Source organism: Hyla sarda, chromosome 4 (assembly GCF_029499605.1).
Source record: "Hyla sarda isolate aHylSar1 chromosome 4, aHylSar1.hap1, whole genome shotgun sequence".
Classification (NCBI taxonomy): Eukaryota; Metazoa; Chordata; class Amphibia; order Anura; family Hylidae; genus Hyla; species Hyla sarda.
In genome coordinates, this window is record NC_079192.1 from 418,726,242 (window position 1) to 418,752,385 (window position 26,144).

The 26,144-nt window shown below is 45.8% G+C and overlaps 1 protein-coding gene across 4 annotated transcripts in view; it reads left to right on the forward strand.

Annotated features, from left to right (window-relative positions):
* Positions 1-26,144, forward strand: part of LOC130267774 (protein mono-ADP-ribosyltransferase PARP12-like) — a 70,286-nt gene that overhangs the window by 23,044 nt on the left and 21,098 nt on the right. For 3 of the 4 annotated variants that reach the window (XM_056517953.1, XM_056517954.1, XM_056517950.1), the window contains 5 exons: positions 2,099-2,161; positions 2,253-2,376; positions 2,949-3,111; positions 3,254-3,374; positions 12,160-12,256. In XM_056517953.1, coding sequence (XP_056373928.1) covers positions 2,099-2,161; positions 2,253-2,376; positions 2,949-3,111; positions 3,254-3,374; positions 12,160-12,256 — 568 coding nt within the window. The remainder of the gene's footprint in view (positions 1-2,098; positions 2,162-2,252; positions 2,377-2,948; positions 3,112-3,253; positions 3,375-12,159; positions 12,257-26,144) is intronic. The other variant, XM_056517951.1, reaches the window with a different exon arrangement.

The window sequence follows — 26,144 nt, forward strand, 5'->3', positions numbered from 1 at the left end:
GCCCCTCTAGGTTAGCACCATTAATGGTTGGATGGAGTATGACTGATAAGCGGCTTATTAAAACTACCAGTTAGCCCGTTCCTTTGACGTTTCGCTGGTTCCCTAGCTTCATCAAAAAAGACTGGTGGCTAGCCTAGAGGGGCCTTACTATAATACTATAATAGTGCACCTTCCTTATAAGCAGAATGGTTGTTATACAGGTTACATAGGAGATAGACTGGAGCTGTGGTTGTAAATAGTAGTGTGGTCCTGACACCTAGTGGACAATTTATTAATGACAAAGTGCTCATATATGTATCAACTCATATCGCACCAAATAAAAGTGATATTTTATAGGGAGGGTCTTCGTTTAGGGTACCCCTTTGGGGGCTTCTCCTAAAGTTGTTGTGGAGTGGAAACAGGCTCCAGCACTCATTGGTTAGAAGTCCAACATGTGACTAGATTCTGGCTCAGCTGTAGATGAATGATGTAATGCAATATTCAATTGGTTACCCTAAGGATAGAACTTCGCTCTGTGCCGGATGACTGGCAATGCAGGGCGGAGGCTTGTGACGTCACGGCCACACTCCCTCAATGCAAGTCTATGGGAGGGGGCGTGAATGCTGTTATGCCCCCTCCCATAGACTTGCATTGAGGGGGGCGAGTCTGTGACTTCATTGCATCCGATGCTCTAGACGAATGCTGGGTACAACAGCGGGACCCCCGCGATCAGACATCTTATCCCCTATCCTTTGGCTATGGGAAAAGATGTCTAGGGGCCGGAGTACCCCTTTAAATCCAGAATTTTCCCCACAGATTTCCCAGCTGGCCTTTCATCTCCTAGCCCAGGCATGGAAACTCAAACTTCGGCATCTGCAGAAAGAATAGACATGTCTGTTCTTTCTGCGGACTCCACACGGAGATGCATTGCCGTCCATGAAATGGTCCTAGTGCCGACGCGTTCTGCCGGCGCTCCATTGTCTGCATGAACATAGCCTAACACAACAACTAAACAAAAATAAGACAAAAAATAAAGAATCAAACAACAAATAAGCAATAAATAGTACCGCAGGGATGGTGAGGATATGAACTTATAAACTAGTCCCAGCGACCCCCCCTCCACTAGATTGACAGGCCACGTCATCCTTCTGCTCAGTGAGCAGAGCTATGAGGCGGGGCCCGTCAATCAAGTGGAGGGGGCATCGCTGCTTACCGAAGACACGGGACTAGGTGAAAGGAGCTCCCCGTCCAGGGGACTACTTACAGGCGTGGCGGGGACTAGTTTATAAGTTCATATCCTCACCATCCCCGCAGGCAGGAGCGTCCCCCGGGGATGGTGAGGATAAAGATTTTACCCTATGTAACGGTTTGCTAAGGCGTTAGTTTAGAGCGTCAGGTGCAGCGCCGTGATGTCATTGCCACGCCCCCTCAATGCAAGTCTATGGGAGGGGGCGTGACGGCCAATAGACTTGCATTGAAGGGGCACGGCCATGACGTTAAGAGCCTCCGGCGGTGCAGCAGGGAGATCAACCCAGCGGCGGGTCACCCGCGATCAGACATCTTATCCCCTATCCTTTGGAAGATGTCTAGGGGTGGAGTACCCCTTTAAATGTAATTTTTATCAACTGGCTCCAGAAAGTTAAACAGATTTGTAAATTACTTCTACAAAAAAAATCTTAATCCTTCCAATAATTATCAGCTGCTGAAGTTGAGTTGTTCTTTTCTGTCTGGCAACAGTGCTCTCTGCTGACATCTCTGCTTGTCTTGGGAACTGCACAGAGTAGAAGAGGTTTGCTATGGGGATTTGCTTCTACTCTGGACAGTTCCCGAGACAGGTGTCATCAGAGAGCACTTAGACAGAAAAGAACAACTCAACTTCAGCAGCTCATAAGTACTGAAAGGATTAAGATTTTTTAATAGAACTAATTTACAAATCTGGAGCCAGTTGATATATTACGTTTTTTCCTGGATAACCCCTTTAAGTGTGGTAATTGTTCCCTTTGCAACGCGATCCTACGTACTACTACGTAGGCAACATGAAACGCCATCTAATCTTGCGGATTAAGGAATATTTTCATTCAGTACGTACTTACGTGTTTTTTTTTTTTTTTTTTTTTAGCAGATCCCGACAAAGTCCCAAAAATCTGTCTCTGTAACCTATGGAAACAGTGCAAGTTAGAAGGTGAGCGCCCCCTAGGGAAGAAGTATTAGGAGGAAGCACCTGGTTGAGTTTGTAAAGCGATAGGTCACATGCGGCTTCCATTTATTTTCAGGTCAATGCCCGGACGTGCATTACTACCTGCCGTACCGCTGGCAGATTTACGAAGGAACCAACTGGGAAGACATTTCCAATATGGAGGAGATTGAGAAATGCTACTGCGACCCATCCGTTGACAGGTAAAGGCCATCCAGAACCGTGTGTGGGATTGTATCTATACAAACTGGACATTTAAAGGGGTACTCCGATGCTCAGCGTTTGGAACTGTTCGGAACCATGGAGTCGGAAGCTTGTGATGTCATAGCCCCGCCCCCTCAATGCAAGTCTATGGGAGGGTGTGTGACAGCTGTCACACCCCCTCCCATAGACTTGCATTGCAGGGACGGGGCTATGACTCCTAAGAAATGTCTTAGCCAATCAGTACAGTTACTTAAAGGGGTACTCCGCCCAAAGACATCTTAATCCCCTATTCAAAGGATCTCGGCCGCGGCACCTCAGACATCCGGTGTACGAAGCGAACTTCGCTCCTTACTGGATGACTGGCGATGCGGGGTGGAGGCTTGTGACATCACAGTGCTGTCATGCCCTATCCCATAGACTTGCATTGAGGGGGCGTGGCCGTGACATCACGAGCCTCTGGCGCTGAACCCGACGCTCTATGCTGGGTGTTGGCTTTCAACAAGGTCATTACATGTGCATGTCTTAGGGGGTGGAGCATTATCTAGTAACTCCTCCCACTTGTCATTTACAGCGTTCAATCAATTGACTTTGTGACTATGAGGTCCGGCGTGCACCCCGTTCGTCGTCTCTCCACCGTCTCGTCCGTCACGAAGCCGCCTGGATACGTCCTGACCACCGAGTGGCTGTGGTACTGGAAGAATGAAAATTGCGCCTGGACACCGTACGGCCATTCTGTAAGTTCAGTACAGGGCACCCAATCATCTCCGGGGGTGCAGAGAATGTGGCCCCTCCCCCGGGCCCCCTGGAACCCTGAGATCTTTCTATCTAATATGATTGGGGGGTGATTTATACTTTCCCTGTTTCCGATCCTTTTAGAATGTGATAACAGCGAGCGACGCCACACTTTCTTCAGACCTAGAAAACGTGTACCTCGCTTTTCCCAACGCTGCCGTTAAATCTATGAAGGGCAAGAACAGATTTGAGATCAACTTCTCAGGTACGAGAGCAGATAATGTAGTGATAAATACCATTGGGACTCGTGTGGGCCCCCCTGAGGGGCCGCAGTGCTTCATCCTGTATTAATGTCTGATATCTTTAAGGGGAACTCTGCCCATAGACTTCTTATCCCCTAACCAAAGGACCCGCTGCGATCTCGGCTGCGGCACCCCAGACATCCGGTGCACGGAGCGAACTTCGCTCCGTGCCGGATTACTGGCTATGCAGAGCGGAGGCTCATGACGTCAAGGTCACGCCCCGCTTCTGACGTCACGGCCACGCCCCCTCAATGCAAGTCATAGGGGGGCGTGGCCGTGACGTCACAAGCAGGGTGTGGCCGTACTTCTGGAAAAAATCATAACTACATGCAGGAAAATGAATACGTTTATTTTTCTTTTTATTTACACTGTGTTTTTTTTTTTTATGGGAAAAGGGGGGTTATTCAAACTTTAAATAGGGGAGGGGTTAAATGATCTTTATTCACTTTTTTTTTTTTTCCACTTTTTTTTTGCAGTGTTATAGCTCCCATAGGAGACTATAACACTGCACACACTGATCTCTTATACTGATCATTGTTATCCCATAGGGACCTATAACACTGCACACACTGATCTCTTATACTGATCATTGTTATCCCCTAGGGACCTATAACACTGCACACACTGATCTCTTATACTGATCATTGTTATCCCATAGGGACCTATAACACTACACACACTGATCTCTTATACTGATCATTGTTATCCCATAGGGACCTATAACACTACACACACTGATCTCTTATACTGATCATTGTTATCCCATAGGGACCTATAACACTGCACACACTGATCTCTTATACTGATCATTGTTATCCCATAGGGACCTATAACACTGCACACACTGATCTCTTATACTGATCATTGTTATCCCATAGGGACCTATAACACTGCACACACTGATCTCTTATACTGATCATTGTTATCCCCTAGGGACCTATAACACTGCACACACTGATCTCTTATACTGATCATTGTTATCCCATAGGGACCTATAACACTGCACACACTGATCTCTTATACTTATCATTGTTATCCCATAGGGACCTATAACACTGCACACACTGATCTCTTAGACTGATCATTGTTATCCCATAGGGGGCTATAACACTGCACACACTGATCTCTTATACTGATCATTGTTATCCCATCTGGACCTATAACACTGCAAACACTGATCATTGTTATCCCATACTGACCTATAACACTGCACACACATCTTTCACATTGATCACTGGTTTCTCATAAGAAACCAGTGATCGATGATTCTGCCGCTTGACTGCTCATCTCAGGATCTCAGGCACTGAGCAGTCATTCGGTGATCGGACAGCGAGGAGGCAGGTAGGGACCCTCCTGCTGTCCTGTAAGCTGTTCGGGATGCCGTGATTTCGCCACGGCTATCCCGAACAGCCCACTGAGCTAACCGGCATTTTTTACTTTCACTTTTTGCCGCATGGCTCAGCTTTGAGCTCGCGGCTAAAGGGTTAATAGCGCGCGGCACCGCGATCAAAAGATCAACTGGTGCCAGAGAGTTAAACAGATTTGTAAATGACCTTAAGCCACTAGAAAGGGAGAGAGCACACCGTGCAGCTAAACATGCAGATATACGATACCGCTGGTATACACTGGCAGCCTCCGGACCCGATAAGTAACAACGCAGCACCTGCGGGGTGCACACACTAGATAAAGTATCAAACAATACAATGGAAAGGAGTAGCGTGCACTCACCGCGGGTAAACAGCTGAAACTACGTCCGAAACAGCCGGCGTAGCCTCTGAGCGCCCCTTACTATCTCCGTCTATGCCGTGGTGATCCTGGACCTCGGGCCTGCAGCTGTTTACCTGCGGTGAGTGCACGCTACTCCTTTTCATTGTAGATTTGTAAATGACTTCTATTAAAAAAAAATATTAATCCTTCCAGTACGTGTTAGCTGCTGAATACTACAGAGGAAATTCTTTTATTTTTGGAACACAGAGCTCTCTGCTGACATCATGAGCACAGTGCTCTCTGCTGACATCTCTGTCCATTTTAAGAACTGTCCAGGAGAAAATCCCCATAGAAAACATATGCTGCACTGGACAGTTCCTAAAATGGACAGAGATGTCAGCAGAGAGCACTGTGCTCGTGATGTTAGCAGAGAGCTCTGTGTTCCAAAAAGAAAAGAATTTCCTCTGGAGTATTCAGCAGCTAATAAGTACTGGAAGAATTAAGAGTTTTTTAATAGAAGTCATTTCCAAATCTGTTTAACTCTCTGGCACCAGTTGATTTAAAAAAAAAGAAAAAAAGTTTTCCACCGGAGTACCCCTTTAATCCACTCACCTCTGCTTGGCATATGGCCTCTGACTGGGTGACATGCAGGACCCACTATCAATTTAGGAAACCTCCCGTGAAACAGGGAGGGGTGCGTGGCTACCGAGTGCGCCACTCCCCCTAAATTGCACAGCAAAAACCCCAAAAAAGAAAAATAGCCAGCACAACTACCTAATACACGGGTGCACGCTGCTGTGGCAAATACAAAGTATACACAAAAGAAGGTTGCAGCAGCACTCTGGGCCAAATGATGGAAGCTCTTAGCGCACTTTTTGATCTAACCGTGTCCCCCATCCACCACGCGGAGGTGGCCTCTTGTCGGATGGGACCCTAACACTCCACTCACCTCTGCTGGGCATATGGCCTCTGACTGGAGGATCCACTATCTTAAGAGCCTCCATCTGTTGACCTTGTGCTGCTGCAACCTTCTTTTGTGTATACTTTGTATTTGCCACAGCAGCATGCTTTTTTTTGTGCGTGTTTTTTGTGTTTTTTCTATATGTGTAGATATATATATATATATATATATATATATATATACCTATAGTATTCTTTATTTCTCTATCGGCTCCATTGGGGGACACAGACCATGGGTGTATGCTGCTGTCACTAGGAGGCTTGACACTATGGTAACAAGAAAAGTCGTCTCCTCCCAGCAGGGTATACCCGCCCACAGGCACCTGAGTTAGACAATGGTCTGGAGTTCTCCCCAGACCAGGTCTCATATTTTTTATTTTCCTAGTTAGGGATGTGTTAGTTTTTTATTCCTTTTTCTTTCCTGTTTTCAGGTGGGGACTCAGGAACTGCGGCTCACTGTTTCCCCATTGCGAGTAAGGGGGCACAGACATTGCGTTTATGTACTGTTAACCCCCTCTCGCCAAAGTTTAGCGCCTGGGGTTGTACCTCATGGGTCCGGGTCCCCCTACCTCCCTGCTCGCCTCGCTCGCACATGGTAGCCTGGCATGATGCAGGTGACAAAAGCTGGCTGAAGACTTCATTGGGAAGACTTCATGAGGTAAGTTTTTCTTACTAAGGTGAGTATTTTCCCCTTGTTTTCTTTAGGGAGGACTTTCAACATCTGGAGACCCCCAGTTTTTGGCCCACTCTTCTATATGGGGAATTTCCCTCCTTTCCTTTATTGGGGGTTCTTTATTATATCTGAGGCTGAGCAGGCACATGTATGTTTCAGTTTATCGTGTGGTGTGTGATGTTTCACAGTATTACCGCAAGAGGAAGCCGCGGTGCATATCTTTCTTTACGGGCGCTCGGCGCATGTTCTTACTTACGTTTTTGGCAGCACAGCTGCCGACAGTATCTCGCCATTAGGGACCGGGCTGTATATTACTTTGGCGGCCCAGTGCGCGTTGGCTCCGCCCACCCAGGGCCGCCAAAGCCTGCATAAGGGCTCGAACTGCACCCCAATCAGCGCTGTGTGCACGCATAGGGGGTTATTGCAGGGCCAATCACAAAGCCCTTGTGTTTAGCACAGCCCCCTCTTCGTCATCAGCCGCAGTTCTCAATGGGCAAAAATGCTACCTACAGCAGCTGCCTTAGGGACAGAATTGGGAGATGTGGACCGCACGGATATGCCTGATGGGGTGTACTCATTGGTTTTGGCCATAAGAGACACCTTCCATCTAAAGGACCCAGGAACTTCGGACGTGGCTCCAGAAGTCTCCTTTTTTCGTGTCCGACCGGTACCCAAGACCTTCAGCTCTCACGCTGAATTGTAAGCCCTGCTGGTATCCGCCTGGAGGCACCCTGACAAGAAGTTTCAGGAAACGAAGAAGGTTCAAGCGCGGTATCCCTTCGCCAAGGACCTCATTGCTCGGTGGACCCCCTCTCCAACTGTGGATCTGCCAGTCTCCCGCCTGTCTAAGGCGCCTACCTGGCCGTTGGCTGATGCGGCTGCCTTCAAGGATCCAGGGGACATGAAGGTGGAGACTTTGGCAAACTTTGCCTTATAAGACAGTAGGATCTTCCTGCTTTTGCTTCGGCCTTGGTGTCAAGGGCCCTTTCAGTATGGTCTCCCATCTCCGCCAGGGTATTCTTCAAGATCTCTCTGGAGGATTTATTTAATCTAGCTCTCCGATGCCCCGCAGCTGGAGATTTTCTGTGTTCTGATTCCATGCGTAGCCACTGTGCTGCCTTTGCCTCAAGCTACCTGGTAGCCACCGTCCCTCCATGTGGCTTAAAGCCTGGAATGTGGACGCTGCCTTCAGGAAGTGAGGCGATGGGCGGGAAAGAGTTCTTTATTACCTCTGGATAAGGCTCACAGAACCGCTTTCCGTCGTAAATCCTCCTTCGGGTTCTGCGGACCTTTGGTGCCACCAAATGGTACCAACAAAGGGTCCTTCCGGGCGCCTTCACGGGAAGAGGGCTCCCTCCTTCCGGACTTGTCCCTCCCGGAGGTTGGCTATCCATTCCGTCCGTTTTGCGGCCCCATCAGACACCCGTTGGCCTTCCTTGATCTGAAGGGTCTCCCCCACCCGCCGACCTTTCTCGGGTGGTTGGTCGCCTCTTACTCTTCTGGGATGCCTGGACCACGCACATTCAGGATCCAGCTCCTTTTTTATCCAGGGAGTAATTGTCCCGGTTCCTTGAGGGGAATGTTTTCGAGGTTTATTCCAACATCTTTGTGGTCCCCAAGAAGGGCGTTTCTGTTCGCCCAATCTTGGTTCTCGAGTATCTCAGCCAGCATCTTCTGCTTTCCCATCCCGAATGGAGTCTCTCCATTTGGTGTTGGCGTCCCTGGTTCATGGGGAATTTTCGTTCCTCGGTGGACATCAAGGATGCCTGCCTCCACATCTCATTGTTCCGGTCATCAGCGGTACCTCCGCTTTGCAGTTCCGGACAGTCATTTTCTGTTGTGGCTCTCCATTTCGGTCTGACCACTTCTCCGCGTACCTTTACCAAAGTCCTGGCGCCTGTGATAGCCCTTTGACGGACAACAGTTGTTTCCGTGATTCCTTACTTGGACGACCTCCTGATCAGAGCTCCAGCCAGGGCCCAGATCCTGAAGAGTCTTAGTATCAACCTCCAGACCTTGTCTCACTTCGGTTGGATGGTCAATCGGGACAAGTCCAACCGCTGTCCTGGGGCTCCAGTTCGACGCGGCCTCTGCCCGCTTTGACTCTGCCGACCAATCGGCTGACTCTCTTATGAAGAGTCCGATGACTTCGGCACCCTGCTCCAGTTTTCAATTTGCTTTTGCATGGGTCGGTTAGCGGCGGCCGTGGAGGCTGTGCCATTTGCCCAGTTTCATCACCGACCTCTTCAACTGGTGATTCTCTTGGGACAGGTCTCCATTGTCTCTCGACCGCAATATCTTTCTCTCGACAGTCTTGTCGGTCCCTTCTATGGTGGCTTCCTTTCCCCCCTGCTTTTTCGGGGGTGCTCCTTCCTGTCCCTCCCTGTCAGTCTGTTGGGCTGGGGAGGTGTTTTCAAGGACCGGCTGGTCTGGGGCCTTGGTCCCTCGAGAAGCCCTTTTCCCCTTCAACATGTTGGGGCATAGGGCAATCCTTATTTTGCTTGCTTCTTGGGAAATTCCCTTCTGGGCGGAACTCAGGTTTCCGGCCATTTCAGCGCTCTTCATTCCGGGCGTCTCTGGGATGTGGTCTTTTTCAGCCGGTCCTCAGCCGGCTAAGGTGAGTGGTCCCTACATCTGGAGGTGTTTGCAGTGATCTGCAACCTCTGGGGCGCTCCAGGCGTGGACCTCTGCACGTCATGCCACAACCAAGCGTTTCTCTCTCTTGGTCGGGCTTTGCCCTACCTTATCTGTTTATTGGTCGGGCTTTGCCCTACCTTATCTGTTTCCTCCCCTTCCTCTCTTTTCGGGGTCCTGAGGAAACTCACAGCAGAGGGCGTTCCCGCCATTCTCGTGGCCAAGACTTCCCCCGGCGGGCGTGGTACGTCGTCGTGGTTAGGCTCCTGAACTACTTATCTCTGCACCTTCCCTATCGTCCAGACCTCTTATATCAGCTCTCCTGTGTCACCCCTATTTACCGTCTCTGCTTTTGACGGCGTGGCGGTTGAGACAGCGGTTCTGAGGACCCGCGGTTTCTCTTCCCAAAGTGTTCGCACCATGCTGAGGACTCACAAGCCTTCCTCTGCAAAGATTTACCACCATACCTGGCGGTCTTATTTCTGTTGGTGTGAAACTCCAGCCTTTTTCTCCGGTCGTGGTTGGCTTTCAGATCCCTTAGGGGTCAAAGGTTTGACCGTTTCCATTCTTTTTCTTTTTTTTTATAACTGTTTTTTTATTAAAGAATTTTTCTTTAAAACAGATATTTGAGAATTAGAAAATAAAAGTACATATAATAATAAACAGAGTCATTAAATATTAAAAAGACCAGGTTACAATATGATAACATAGATCCGGCTGTAAAGATGTTGTTAAGTCCAGATTATTTTAGGTGGGCTCTGTGAGTATCCGGGGAAGACCCCACATCAGAGACATGAAGCTTAGATAAAAGCCGTTATCTAACAGATAATAAAGAATGAAGCGAGGATAATATGAAGTGCTATTAGAGGATATTAATAATATCTCTTGACTCCGGATCCATTACACCTCAGCTTATGGTCAATAATCCAGGCAATATGCAATGAAGAAGATGTCAAATAATGTAAAAAAGAAAAAAAAAACAGGAGGTATAAAGTTTGTAAGAGGTAGAAAGTTAATAGAGAAAAGGACAGGTAAGTATGGAAGATAAAGGGACGGATAAGTAGGGAAGATAAAGAGAATAGAGAAGTATCCGCTGGGGTCCGTTCACTGCCTCAGACCACTCTCAGGGACTCCACATATTCATCCCACCGGCACCACAAAGTATCAAAAGCATCCAGTCTGTTTTCCACCATGGCGGACATTCTTTTTCAATGTTCTCTGGTGTTCAATTATCAATTATCATGTCCGAACCTAGTTCAGGGAGTGGCACAAGCTGCCCCTCCTTATCAGTCCCCTTTTTTCCCTTGGGACTTGCACTTGGTCTTAGATGCCCTGCAAGGCCCCCCTTTTGAACCTCGCAGGGACTTTTCTCTTCGCCTCCTTTCCCGGAAGGTGGCGTTCCTCATTGCTCTTCCCTCTGTTAGGAGGGTGTCAGAGCTGGCAGCTCTCTCCTGCTGTTCTCCCTTCCTGGTTGTATACCAGGACAAGTTGTTTTGTTTTCGATCCAGGTCCGTCCTTCGTACCTGATATGGTTTTGGCTTTTTCATCTCAATGAGAACATCATCCTACCGTCCTTTTGTCCGGCCCCTTCTCATCCCTGGAAGCGTTTGTTCCACAACCAGTTGTGGTCGTTGGACAAGACAACCATTTTGGGAGCTTACCGCTGCAAGGGGAAGATCCCACCCTTTTGGGGTTTGTTTCATTCCACCCGTTTTTCGGTGCATCCTGGGCCCTCCGCTATGTGGCTTCGGCCTTGCATTTCTGTAAGGCGTCCGCGTGGTCGTCTTTGTACACTTTCTCAACGTGCTACCAGATTCATACCTTCGCATCAGTTGATACTACTCTGGGCTGTAAGATGTTGCAGACGGCGGTGGTCCAACCGTCCACCCATCTGATTCCTTACCCACCCAAGGGACGGCTTTGGTATGTCCCATGGTCTGTGTCCCCCAATGGAGCCGATAGAGAAAAGGAGATTTTTTTATGCTTACCGTAAAATCTCTTTCTCGTAGGATCCATTAGGGGACACAGCTCCCACCCTTTTTTCTGGTGTTCCTATTTCAGTTATCTGTCCGAGGGAGTGTTCAGTTGTCTTTTCTTCTGATTGCTCGGACAGTTTGTGGTTTTCTCTTGACCTGTCGGTCTTCTCCTATTGCTCTGGGACTAAAACTGATTACCTCAGGTGCCTGTGGGCGGGTATACCCTGCTGGGAGGAGCCGACTTTTCTTGTTGCCATAGTGTCAAGCTTCCTAGTGACAGCAGCATACACCCATGGTCTGTGTCCCCCCAATGGATCCTTCGAGAAAGAGATTTTACGGTAAGCATAAAAAATCTCCTTTTATGAATGTTAAAGGGGTATTCCGGGCAAAAACATCCAAAGGATAGGGGATAAGATGTCTGATCGTGGGGGGCCCGCTGCTGGGACCCCCCGCAATCTTCCTGCAGCACCAGCATTCTATACGGGGCTACGTTTCGTAAACCTTTTTTGAGACGTGACGTAATGCCATGCCCCCTCCATTCATGTCTATGGGAGGGGGCTTGACGGCCGTCACGCCCCCTCCCATAGACGTGAATGGAGGGGGCGTGGCATTACATCACGTCCCCAGTCATGGAAACCCGGAGGTTTCCGAAACTGGAGACGCAGCCCCTTTGGATAGGGGATAAGATGTTTTTGCCCATAATACCTCTTTAATACCTTATAGCCACACGACGAGGAGTTTATATAAAATAATCCTTTAAGATGTTCATTTCCTCCTTAACAATTGTCTGTTATTCAGAAATGAAGCAGAAGAACATTTGTTTCAGAACGGAGAAAGATTTGCGCAGGAGACCGAAATATCTGAATTTTGAAGACGTGAAATTACTAAGAGGAAGGTAAAACCATGACATCTTTGGATAGGGGATGTAATGTCTCGGGGCGGAGTGGCCCTTTAATCAAAGAAGCAACAGGCACAAAGCATCTATCGACTCAATGTGAACACGGTCCAGACTACTAGTAAAGCTAAACATGAATACAAGTATGAAAGGCGCACTGAAAATACACTTTAACCCCTTAAGGACTAAGGGTTTTTCCGTTTTTGCACTTTCGTTTTTTCCTCCTTACCTTTTAAAAATCGTAACCCTTTCAATTTTCCACCTAAAAATCCATATTATGGCTTATTTTTTGCGTCACCAATTCTACTTTCCAGTGACGTTAGTCATTTTACCCAAAAATTCACGAAAAAATCGAAGAAAAAATTCCATTTTGTAACTTTTGGGGGCTTCCGTTTCTACGCAGTGCATTTTCCGGTAAGAATGACACCTTATCATTATTCTGTAGGTCCATACGATTATAATGATCCCCTACTTATATAGGTGATTTTGTCGTACTTCTGGAAAAAATCATAACTACATGCAGGAAAATTTATGCGTTTAAAAATGTCATATTCTGACCCCTATAACTTTTTTATTTTTCCATATACAGGGCGGTATGAGGGCTCATTTTTTGCGCCGTGATCTGAAGTTTTTATCGGTAAGATTTTTGTTTTGATCAGACTTTTTGATCGCTTTTTATTCATTTTTTAACCCCTTCCCGCTATTGGACGTATGCATACGGCCAGGCGAATTACACGTTCGCGCAAATGGACGTATGCATACGTCCAAGCGATCTCCTGCTCTGCCGCGGGCAGCGCAGGAGATCGCGGGTGGGACTCAGCTGTCAATCACAGCCGGAGCCCCACGGCAGCTGCCGGGGCCGCGATCGCGCCGACCCCGGCAGCATTAACCCCATAGATGCCGTGATCAGTTCTGATCACGGCATCTATGGTGTTTGCAGGGGGAGCGCTCTCCCCCTGCCCATCAACGGCGGCTCCGCGATAAAATAAGGGGGGTCGGGGGTGTCCAACACACCCTCGATCCCCCTTGAAGAGATAGGAGTGAGGTGGCAGGGTTGCCACCCCTCCTATCCCTGCTATTGATCGGCCGAGCGACCGACCAATAGCAGACTGGGGGCGGGGGGGGTTAAAGTTCGGTTTCCCCCGCTATGCCCACCCATCGGTGTCCGGGCACAGCGGGGGGAACCGTGTAGCAGCGGCGGCGGCGGCAGCGACGATCACTTACCCGGCGGCTGTGATCATGGCGGCGGTGGAAGTGAGTATGACGCCGCGTGTCCGGGAGTCTGTTGCCTAGCAACATCTGCAGGGAGACAGTTTAGAGAGTGGTCTCTAAACTGTCGCCCTCCAGATGTTGCAAAACTACAACTCCCACCATGCCTTGACAGCTGTTTGCTGTGTTGGCATGCTGGGAGTTGTAGTTTTGCAAGATTTAGAGGGGTTCAGGCTAGAGATCACTGACAGTGGTCTCTAAACTGTAGCCCTCCAGATGTTACAAAACTACAACTCCCAGCATGCCCAGACAGCAGTTTGCTGTCTTAGCATGCTGAGATTTGTAGTTTTGCAACATCTGGAGGGCCACAGTTTAGAGACCACTGTCAGTGATCTCTAGCCTGAACCCCTCTAAAATTTGCAAAACTACAACTCCCAGCATTCAGGAACAGCAAATGGCTGTGTCGGCATGCTGGGAGTTGTACTTGCGTGCCTCCAGCTGTTGCATAACTACATCTCCCAGCATTCCCTTTGGCAATCAGTACATGCTGAGAGTTGTAGTTCTGCAACAGCTGGAGGCACACTGGTTGGGAAATACCGAGTTAGGTAATAGGTTCTATTACCTAACTCAGTATTTTCCAACCAGTGTGCCTCCAGCTGTTGCAAAACTACAACTCCCAGCATGCACGTTCTGTCAGTGCATGCTGTGAGTTGTAGTTTTGCCCCCCCCCCCCCCCCCTCCCATGTGAATGTACAGGTTACATTCACACTGGCGGCGGATTACAGTGAGTTCCCTGCTTCAAGTTTGAGCTGCAGCAGCCGCAGCTCAAACTCCTAGCGGGAGACTCAGTGTAATCCGCCGTCAGTGTGAATGTAACCTAAAAACACTACACTACACTAACATAAAATAAAGAGTAAAACACTACATATACACACGTACACTGCCCCCCCCCCCACCACCCCTTCCCCCCCAATAAAAATGAAAAACGTATCCTACAGCAGTGTTTCCAAAACACAGCCTCCAGCTGTTGCAAAACAAAAACTCCCAGCATTTTCGGACAGCCATTGACTGTCCAAGCATGCTGGGAGTTTAGCAACAGCTGGAGGCACCCTGTTTGAGAATCACTGGTGTAGAATACCCCTATGTCCACCCCTATGCAAATCTCTAATTTAGGCCTCAAATGCACATGGCGCTCTCACTTTGGAGCCCTGTCGTATTTCAAGGCAACAGTTTAGGGTCACATATGGGGTATCGCCGTACTCGGGAGAAATTGCCTAACAAATTTTGGGGGGCTTTTTCTCCTTTTACCCCTTATGAAAAGGTAAAGTTGGGGTCTACACCAGCATGTTAGTGTAAAAAAAAAACATTTTTGTACACTAACATACTGGTGTTGCCCCATACTTTAAAACTTCACAAGCGGTAAAAGAAAAAAAGCCCCCAAAATTTGTGATGCAATTTCTCCTGAGTACGGAGATACCCCATATGTGGGCGCAAAGTGCTCTGTGGGCGCACAACAAGGCTCAGAAGGGAGAGTGCACCATGTAAATTTGAGGTCTAAATTGGTGATTTGCACAGGGGTGGCTGATTTTACAGCGGTTCTGACATAAGTGCAAAACAATAAATATCCACATGTGACCCCATTTTGGAAACTACACCCCTCACGGAATGTAACAAGGGGTACAGTGAGCATTTACGCCCCACAGGTGTCTGACAGATCTTTGAAACAGGGGTCTGTGAAAATGAAAATGAAAATTTTTAATTTGCACAGCCCACTGTTCCAAAGATCCGTCAAATGCCAGTGGGGTGTAAATTCTCCCTGCACACCTTATTACCTTCCGTGAGGGGTGTAGTTTTAAAAATGGGGTCACATGTGGGGGGGGGTCCACTGTTCTGGCACCACGGGGGGGCTTTGGAAATGCACTTGGCCAAATTCTCTCTCCAAAAGCTCAATGATGCTCCTTCTCTTCTGAGCATTGTAGTTCGCCCCCAGTGCACTTCACGTCCACTTATTGGGTATTTCCATACTCAGAAGAGATGGGGTTACAAATTTTGGGGGGTATTTTCTGCTATTATCCCTTGTAAAAATGTAAAATTTGGGGGAAAACAAGCATTTTAGTGTAAAAAAAATAATTTTTTTTTTACATATGCAAAAGTCGTGAAACACCTGTGGGGTATTAAGGTTCACTTTACCCCTTGTTACGTTCCCCAAGGGGTCTAGTTTCCAAAATGGTATGCCATGTGTTTTTTTTTTTGCTGTCCTGGCACCATAGGTGCTTCCTAAATGCAGCATGCCCCCAGAGCAAAATTTGCTTCCAAAAAGCCAAATGTGACTCCTTCTCTTCTGAGACCTGTAGTGCGCCAGCAGAGCACTTTTCATCCCCATATTGGGTGTTTTCTGAATCGGGAGAAATTGGGCTTCAAATTTTGGGGGGTATTTTCTGCTATTACTTTTTTTTTAAATGTAAAATTTTTGCTAAACCAAGCATTTTTGGTAAAAAAAAATAATTTTTTTTTACATATGCAAAAGTCGTGAAACACCTGTGGGGTATTAAGGTTCACTTAACCCCTTGTTACGTTCCCCGAGGGGTCTAGTTTCCAAAATGGTATGCCAATGGTAAGCCAAATATGACTCCTTCTCTTCTGAGCATTGTAGTTCGCCCGTAATGCACTTCAGGTCCACTTATGGGGTACCTCCATACTCAGAAGAGATGGGGTTACAAATTTTGGGGGGTATTTTCTGCTATTAACCCTTGCAAAAATGTGAAATTTGGGGGGAAACACACATTTTAGTGAAATTTTTTTTTTTTTTTTTTACATATGCAAAAGTCATGAAACACCTGTGGGGTATTAAGGCTCACTTAATTCCTTGTTACGTTCCTCAAGGGGTCTAGTTTCCAAAATGGTATGCCATGTTTTTTTTTTTTTTTGCTGTTTTGGCACCATAGGGGCTTCCTAAATGCAAAATGCCCCCCAAAAAACCATTTCAGAAAAACGTACTCTTCAAAATCCCCTTGTCGCTCCTTCGCTTCTGAGCCCTCTACTGCGCCCGCCGAACAATTTACATAGACATATGAGGTATGTGCTTACTCGAGAGAAATTGGGCTACAAATATAAGTATACATTTTATCCTTTTACCCCTTGTAAAAATTCAAGAATTGGGTCTACAAGAACATGCAAGTGTAAAAAATGAAGATTTTGAATTTTCTCCTTCACTTTGCTGCTTTTCCTGTGAAACACCTAAAGGGTTAAAACACTTACTGAATGTCATTTTGAATACTTTGGGGGGTGCAGTTTTTGTAATGGGGTCATTTATGGGGTATTTCTAATATGAAGACCCTTCAAATCCACTTCAAACCTGAACTGGTCCATGAAAAATAGCGAGTTTGAAAATTTTGTGAAAAATTGTAAAATTGCTGCTGAACTTTGAAGCCCTCTGGTGTCTTCCAAAAGTAAAAACTTGTCAATTTTATGAGGAAAATATAAATTAGACATATTGTATATGTGAATCCAAAAAAAAATATTTGGAATATCCATTTTCCTTACAAGCAGAGAGCTTCAAAGTTAGAAAAATGCCAAATTTTCAATTTTTTCATCAAATTTTGGGATTTTTCACCAAGAAAGGATGCAAGTTACCACAAAAATTTACCACTATGTTAAAGTAGAATATGTCACAAAAAAAACAATCTCTGAATCAGATTGATAAGTAAAAGCATTCCAGAGTTATTAATGTTTAAAGTGACAGTGGTCAGATGTGCAAAAAAGGGCTGCGTCCTAGAGGTGAAAATGGGTTGTGTCCTTAAGGGGTTAATGGTATAAAAAGTGACCAAAATACGCTTTTTTGGACTTTTGAATTTTTTTACGTTTACGCCATTGACCGTGCAGTTTAATTAACTATATATTTATATAGTTCAGACATTTACACACGCGGCGATACCACATATGTTTATTTTTATTTACACTCTTTTATTTTTTTTATGGGAAAAGGGGGGTGATTCAAACTTTTATTAGGGAAGGGGTTAAATGATCTTTAATAACACTTTTTTTTAAACTTTTTTTTGCAGTGTTATAGGTCCCATAGGGACCTATAACACTGCACACACTGATCTCTTATACTGATCATTGTTATCCCCTAGGGACCTATAACACTGCACACACTGATCTCTTATACTGATCATTGTTATCCCATAGGGACCTATAACACTGCACACACTGATCTCTTATACTGATCATTGTTATCCCATAGGGACCTATAACACTGCACACACTGATCTCTTATACTGATCATTGTTATCCCATAGGGACCTATAACACTGCACACACTGATCTCTTATACTGTTCATTGTTATCCCATAGGGACCTATAACACTGCACACACTGATCTCTTATACTGATCATTGTTATCCCATAGGGACCTATAACACTGCACACACTGATCTCTTATACTGATCATTGTTATCCCATAGGGACCTATAACACTGCACACACTGATCTCTTATACTGATCATTGTTATCCCATAGAGACCTATAACACTGCACACACTGATCTCTTATACTGATCATTGTTATCCCATAGGGACCTATAACACTGCACACACTGATCTCTTATACTGATCATTGTTATCCCATAGGGACCTATAACACTGCACACACTGATCTCTTATACTGATCATTGTTATCCCATAGGGACCTATAACACTGCACACACTGATCTCTTATACTGATCATTGTTATCCCATAGGGACCTATAACACTGCACACACTGATCTCTTATACTGATCATTGTTATCCCATAGGGACCTATAACACTGCACACACTGATCTCTTATACTGATCATTGTTATCCCATAGGGACCTATAACACTGCACACACTGATCTCTTATACTGATCATTGTTATCCCATAGGGACTTATAACACTGCACACACTGATCTCTTATACTGATCATTGTTATCCCATAGGGACCTATAACACTGCACACACTGATCTCTTATACTGATCATTGTTATCCCATAGGGACCTATAACACTGCACACACTGATCTCTTATACTGTTCATTGTTATCCCATAGGGACCTATAACACTGCACACACTGATCTCTTATACTGATCATTGTTATCCCATAGGGACCTATAACACTGCACACACTGATCTCTTGCACAGATCACTGGTGTGTATTAACACGCCTGTGATCAGTGTTATCGGCGCTTGACTGCTCCTGACTGGATCTCACGCACAGAGCAGTCATTCGCCGATCGGACACCGAGGAGGCAGGTAAGGTCCCTCCCGGTGTGCTGTAAGCTGTTCGGGACGCCGCGATTTCACCGTGGCGGTCCCGAACAGCCCGACTGACTAGCCGGGATACTTTCACTTTCACAAGGGTTAATACCGCACATTGCCGGGTTAATACCGCACATTAACCGCGGGTCCCGGCCGTTGATGAGCGCCGGAACCGACGCAATGTGATGCGGGGTCGCAGCGCGACCCCGCTTCATATCGCGGGAGCCGGCGCAGGACGTAAATATACCTCCTGCGTCGTTAAGGGTTAAAAAGGGAAAACATTTTTTTTTAAAAACCCAGCAAATGTATTTACATTTTTTAGTTCACCCCACAAATAATTATTTCATAGAAACGTAGAATGTGTCGGCAGATAGGAACCGTTCAGCCCATCTAGTCTGCCCAATAATCTGATCCTATCAATAGTCCCTGGCCCTATCTTATATGAAGGATAACCTTATATCTATCTCTATCCTATATGAAGGATAGTCTTATACCTATCCTTATCTTATATGAAGGATAGCCGTATACCTATCTGTATCCTATATGAAGGATAGCCTTATACCTATCTCTATCCTATATGAAGGATATCCTTATACCTATCTCTATCCTATATGAAGGATAGCCGTATACCTATCTGTATCCTATATGAAGGATAGCCGTATACCTATCTCTATCCTATATGAAGGATAGCCTTATACCTATCACTATCTTATATGAAGGATAGCCGTATACCTATCTCTATCCTATATGAAGGATAGCCTTATACCTATCTCTATCTTATATGAAGGATAGCCTTATGCCTATCCCTATCCTATATGAAGGATAGCCTTATACCTATCCTTATCTTATATGAAGGATAGCCTTATACCTATTTCTATCCTATATGAAGGATAGCCTTATACCTATCTCTATCTTATATGAAGGATAGCCCTATGCCTATACCTATCTTATATGAAGGCTAGCCTTATACCTATCTCTATCTTATATGAAGGATAGCCTTATACCTATCTCTATCTTATATGAAGGATAGCCTTATACCTATCTCTATCTTATATGAAGGATAGCCTTATACTTATCCCTATCTTATATGAAGGATAGCCTTATGCCTTTCTCTATCTTATATGAAGGATAGCCTTATGCTTATCCATACCTTATATGAAGGATAGCCTTATGTCTATGTCTATCTTATTTAAAGGATAGCCTTATGTCTATCTCTATCTTATATGAAGAATAGCCTTATACCTATCTCTATCTTATATGAAGGATAGCCTTATACCTATCACTATCTTATATGAAGGATAGCCTTATACCTATCACTATCTTATATGAAGGATAGCCTTATACCTATCCCTATCTTATATGAAGGATAGCCTTATACCTATCTCTATCTTATATGAAGGATAGCCTTATACCAATCCCTATCTTATATGAAGGATAGCCTTATACCTATCTCTATCTTATATGAAGGATAGCCTTATACCTATCTCTATCTTATATGAAGGATAGCCTTATACCTATCACTATCTTATATGAAGGATAGCCTTATACCTATCCCTATCTTATATGAAGGATAGCCTTATGCCTATCCCATGCATGTTTAACCCCTTAACGACGCAGGACGTATATTTACGTCCTGCGCAGGCTCCCGCGATATGAAGCGGGATCGCGCTGCGATCCTGCATCATATCGCGTCGGTCCCGGCGCTAATCAACGGCCGGGACCCGCGGCTAATACCACACATCGCCGATCGCGGCGATGTGCGGTATTAACCCTTTAGAAGCGGCGGTCAAAGCTGACCGCCGCTTCTAAAGTGAAACTGAAAGTATCCCGGCTGCTCAGTCGGGCTGTTCGGGACCGCCGCGATGAAATCGCGGCGTCCCGAACAGCTGATCGGACACCGGGAGGGCTCTTACCTGCCTCCTCGGTGTCCGATTGACGAATGACTGCTCCGTGCCTGAGATCCAGGCAGGAGCAGTCAAGCGCCGATAATGCTGATCACAGGCGTGTTAATACACGCCTGTGATCAGGATGAGAGATCAGTGTGTGCAGTGTTATAGGTCCCTATGGGATAATAATGATCAGTATAAGAGATCAGTGTGTGCAGTGTTATAGGTCCCTATGGGATAACAATGATCAGTATAAGAGATCAGTGTGTGCAGTGTTATAGGTCCCTATGGGATAATAATGATCAGTATAAGAGATCAGTGTGTGCAGTGTTATAGGTCCCTATGGGACCTATAACACTGCAAAAAAAAGTTAAAAAAAAGTGTTAATAAAGGTCATTTAACCCCTTCCCTAATAAAAGTTTGAATCACCCCCCTTTTCCCATAAAAAAAATAAAACGGTGTAAAAAAAAAAAAAATAAACATATGTGGTATCGCCGCGTGCGTAAATGTCCGAACTATAAAAATATATAATTAATTAAGCCGTACGGTCAATGGCGTACGCGCAAAAAAATTCCAAAGTCCAAAAAAGCGTATTTTGGCAACTTTTTAGAACATTAAAAAATGAATAAAAAGTGATCAAAAAGTCCGATCAAAACAAAAATCATACCGATAAAAACTTCAGATCACGGTGCAAAAAATGAGCCCTCATACCGCCCTGTACGTGGAAAAATAAAAAAGTTATAGGGGTCAGAAGATGACATTTTTAAACGTATAAATTTTCCTGCATGTAGTTATGATTTTTCCAGAAGTGCGACAAAATCAAACCTATATAAGTAGAGTATCATTTTAACCGTATGGACCTACAGGATAATGATAAGGTGTAATTTTTACCGAAATATGCACTGCGTAGAAACGGAAGCCCCCAAAAGTTACAAAATGGCGTTTTTTTTTCGATTTTGTCGCACAATGATTTTTTTTTCCGTTTCGCCGTGCATTTTTGGGTAAAATGACTAATGTCACTGCAAAGTAGAATTGGCGACGCAAAAAATAAGCCACAATATGGATTTTTAGGTGGAAAATTGAAAGGGTTATGATTTTTAAAAGGTAAGGAGGAAAAAACGAAAGTGTAAAAACGGAAAAACCCTGAGTACTTAAGGGGTTAAACTCCTTCACTGTATTTGCAGCGAGCACTTCTGCAGGAAGGCTATTCCATGCATCCACTACTCTCTCAGTAAAGTAATACTTACTGATAATACTGCAGAAACCTTCGCCCTCTAATTTATAAATCTGTCCTCTATATAACACTGTGTCCTCTATATAACACTATGTCCTCTATATATATATATATATAACACTATGTCCTCTATATATAACACTATGTCCTCTATATATAACACTCTGTCCTCTATATATAACACTATGTCCTCTATATATATAACACTATGTCCTCTATATAACACTCTGTCCTCTATATAACACTATGTCCTCTCTATATATATAACACTATGTCCTCTATATAACACTATGTCCTCTATATATAACACTATGTCCTCTATATATAACACTATGTCCTCTATATATATAACACTATGTCCTCTATATAACACTATATCCTCTATATATATAACTCTATGTCCTCTATATATATAACACTATGTCCTCTATATAACACTATGTCCTCTATATATATAACTCTATGTCCTCTATATATATAACACTATGTCCTCTATATATATATATAACACTATGTCCTCTATTTATATATAACACTATGTCCTCTATATATATAACACGATGTCCTCTATATATAACACTATGTCCTCTATATATAACACTATGTCCTCTATATAACACTATGTCCTCTATATATAACACTATGTCCTCTATATATAACACTATGTCCTCTATATATAACACTATGTCCTCTATATAACACTATGTCCTCTATATAACACTATGTCCTCTATATATAACACTATGTCCTCTATATAACACTATGTCCTCTATATAACACTATGTCCTCTATATATAACACTATGTCCTCTATATATAACACTATGTCCTTGTCACGATGCCGGCTGGCAGGAGGTGGATCCTCTGTGCCAGAGAGGGATAGGCGTGGACCGTGCTAGTGGACCGGTTCTAAGTCACTACTGGTTTTCACCAGAGCCCGCCGCAAAGCGGGATGGTCTTGCTGCGGCGGTAGTGACCAGGTCGTATCCACTAGCAACGGCTCAACCTCTCTGACTGCTGAAGATAGGCGCGGTACAAGGGAGTAGACAGAAGCAAGGTCGGACGTAGCAGAAGGTCGGGGCAGGCAGCAAGGATCGTAGTCAGGGGCAACGGCAGGAGGTCTGGAACACAGGCTAGGAACACACAAGGAAACGCTTTCACTGGCACAATGGCAACAAGATCCGGCGAGGGAGTGCAGGGGAAGTGAGGTATAAATAGGGAGTGCACAGGTGAACACACTAATTAGAACCACTGCGCCAATCAGCGGCGCAGTGGCCCTTTAAATCGCAGAGACCCGGCGCGCGCGCGCCCTAGGGAGCGGGGCCGCGCGCGCCGGGACAGGACCGACGGAGAGCGAGTCAGGTATGGGAGCCGGGGTGCGCATCGCGAGCGGGCGCCACCCGCATCGCGAATCGCATCCCGGCTGGAGGCGGTATCGCAGCGCCCCGGGTCAGTGGATCTGACCAGAGCGCTGCAGTAGCGAGAGTGTAGCGAGCGCTCCGGGGAGGAGCGGGGACCCGGAGCGCTCGGCATAACAGTACCCCCCCCCTTGGGTCTCCCCCTCTTCTTAGAGCCTGAGAACCTGAGGAGCAGACTTTTGTCTAGGATATTGTCCTCAGGTTCCCAGGATCTCTCTTCAGGACCACAACCCTCCCAATCGACTAAAAAAAAAGTTTTCCCTCTGACCTTCTTGGATGCCAGTATCTCCTTTACGGAGAAGATGTCCGAGGAGCCGGAAACAGGAGTGGGAGAAACAAGTTTGGGAGAGAAACGGTTGATGATGAGTGGTTTAAGAAGAGAAACGTGAAAGGCATTAGGAATACGAAGAGAAGGAGGAAGAAGAAGTTTGTAAGAGACAGGATTAATCTGGCACAAAATTTTGAAAGGACCAAGATAGCGTGGTCCCAACTTGTAGCTAGGGACACGGAAGCGGACATATTTAGCGGAGAGCCATACCTTGTCTCCAGGAGAAAAAATGGGGGGAGCTCTTCTTTTTTTATCAGCAAACTTCTTCATGCGTGATGAAGCCTGTAAGAGAGAATTTTGGGTCTCTTTCCATATGGTGGAAAGATCACGAGATATTTCATCCACAGCGGGCAAACCAGAGGGCAAGGGAGTAGGGAGGGGGGGAAGAGGGTGACGGCCGTACACCACGAAAAATGGGGATTTGGAGGAAGATTCAGAGACTCTGAAGTTATACGAGAATTCGGCCCATGGTAGAAGATCTGCCCAGTCATCCTGGCGGGAGGAAACAAAATGCCGTAAATAATCACCCAAGACCTGGTTAATTCTTTCTACTTGCCCATTGGATTGAGGATGATATGCAGAAGAAAAGTTTAATTTAATCTTGAGTTGTTTACAGAGAGCCCTCCAGAATTTTGACACAAATTGGACGCCTCTATCCGAGACGATCTGCGTGGGCAACCCGTGAAGACGAAAAATGTGTACAAAAAATTGTTTTGCCAACTGAGGCGCTGAAGGAAGACCAGGAAGAGGGATGAAATGTGCCATTTTGGAGAATCGATCAACGACCACCCAAACAACAGTGTTGCCACGGGATGGGGGTAAGTCTGTAATAAAGTCCATACCAATCAGAGACCAAGGCTGTTCGGGGACAGGCAGAGGATGAAGAAGACCAGCGGGCTTCTGGCGAGGAGTCTTATCCCGGGCACAGACAGTGCAGGCTCGCACAAAATCCACGACATCCGTCTCCAGAGTCGGCCACCAATAGAAACGAGAGATGAGTTGCACGGATTTCTTGATGCCCGCATGACCTGCGAGATGGGAGGAGTGACCCCATTTGAGGATTCCGAGGCGTTGGCGTGGAGAGACGAAGGTCTTCCCTGGAGGAGTTTGCCTGATGGAGGCTGGAGAAGTGGAGATCAGGCAGTCAGGAGGAATGATGTGTTGCGGAGAGAGCTCTACTTCCGAGGCATCCGAGGAACGAGAGAGAGCATCGGCCCTAATGTTCTTATCGGCAGGCCGAAAGTGAATTTCAAAATTAAATCGGGCAAAGAACAGAGACCACCTGGCCTGGCGAGGATTCAGCCGTTGGGCAGACTGGAGATAGGAGAGGTTCTTGTGATCGGTGTAAATAATAACTGGAAATCTTGATCCCTCCAGCAGATGCCTCCATTCCTCAAGTGCTAATTTAATGGCTAGAAGCTCTCGATCCCCGATGGAGTAGTTCCTCTCCGCCGGAGAGAAGGTCCTAGAAAAAAAACCACAAGTAACAGCATGCCCGGAAGAATTTTTTTGTAGAAGGACCGCTCCAGCTCCTACTGAGGAGGCATCAACCTCCAATAGGAAGGGTTTAGATGGGTCAGGTCTGGAGAGCACGGGAGCCGAAGAAAAGGCAGACTTGAGCTGTTTAAAGGCGTCTTCCGCTTGAGGAGGCCATGACTTAGGATTGGCATTCTTTTTGGTTAAAGCCACGATAGGAGCCACAATGGTAGAAAAATGTGGAATAAATTGTCTGTAATAATTGGCGAACCCCAAAAAACGTTGGATAGCACGGAGTCCGGAGGGGCGTGGCCAATCTAAGACGGCAGAGAGTTTGTCTGGATCCATTTGTAGTCCCTGGCCAGAGACCAAGTATCCTAGGAAAGGAAGAGATTGGCATTCAAACAGACATTTCTCCATCTTGGCATAAAGTTGATTGTCACGAAGTCTCTGAAGAACCATACGGACATGCTGGCGGTGTTCTTCTAGATTGGCAGAAAAAATCAGGATATCGTCCAGATATACAACAACACAGGAGTATAAGAGATCACGAAAAATTTCATTAACAAAGTCTTGGAAGACGGCAGGGGCGTTGCACAGGCCAAAGGGCATGACCAGATACTCAAAGTGTCCATCTCTAGTGTTAAATGCCGTTTTCCATTCATCCCCCTCTCTGATGCGGATGAGATTATAAGCACCTCTTAAGTCCAGTTTGGTAAAGATGTGGGCACCTTGGAGGCGATCAAAGAGTTCAGAGATGAGAGGTAGGGGGTAGCGGTTCTTTACCGTGATTTTATTAAGACCGCGGTAGTCAATGCAAGGACGTAGGGAGCCATCTTTTTTGGACACAAAGAAAAATCCGGCTCCGGCAGGAGAGGAGGATTTGCGGATAAAGCCCTTTTTTAAATTTTCCTGGATGTACTCAGACATAGCAAGAGTCTCTGGGGCAGAGAGAGGATAAATTCTGCCCCGGGGTGGAGTAGTGCCCGGGAGGAGGTCAATAGGACAGTCATAAGGCCTGTGAGGAGGTAGAGTCTCAGCTTGTTTTTTGCAAAAAACAT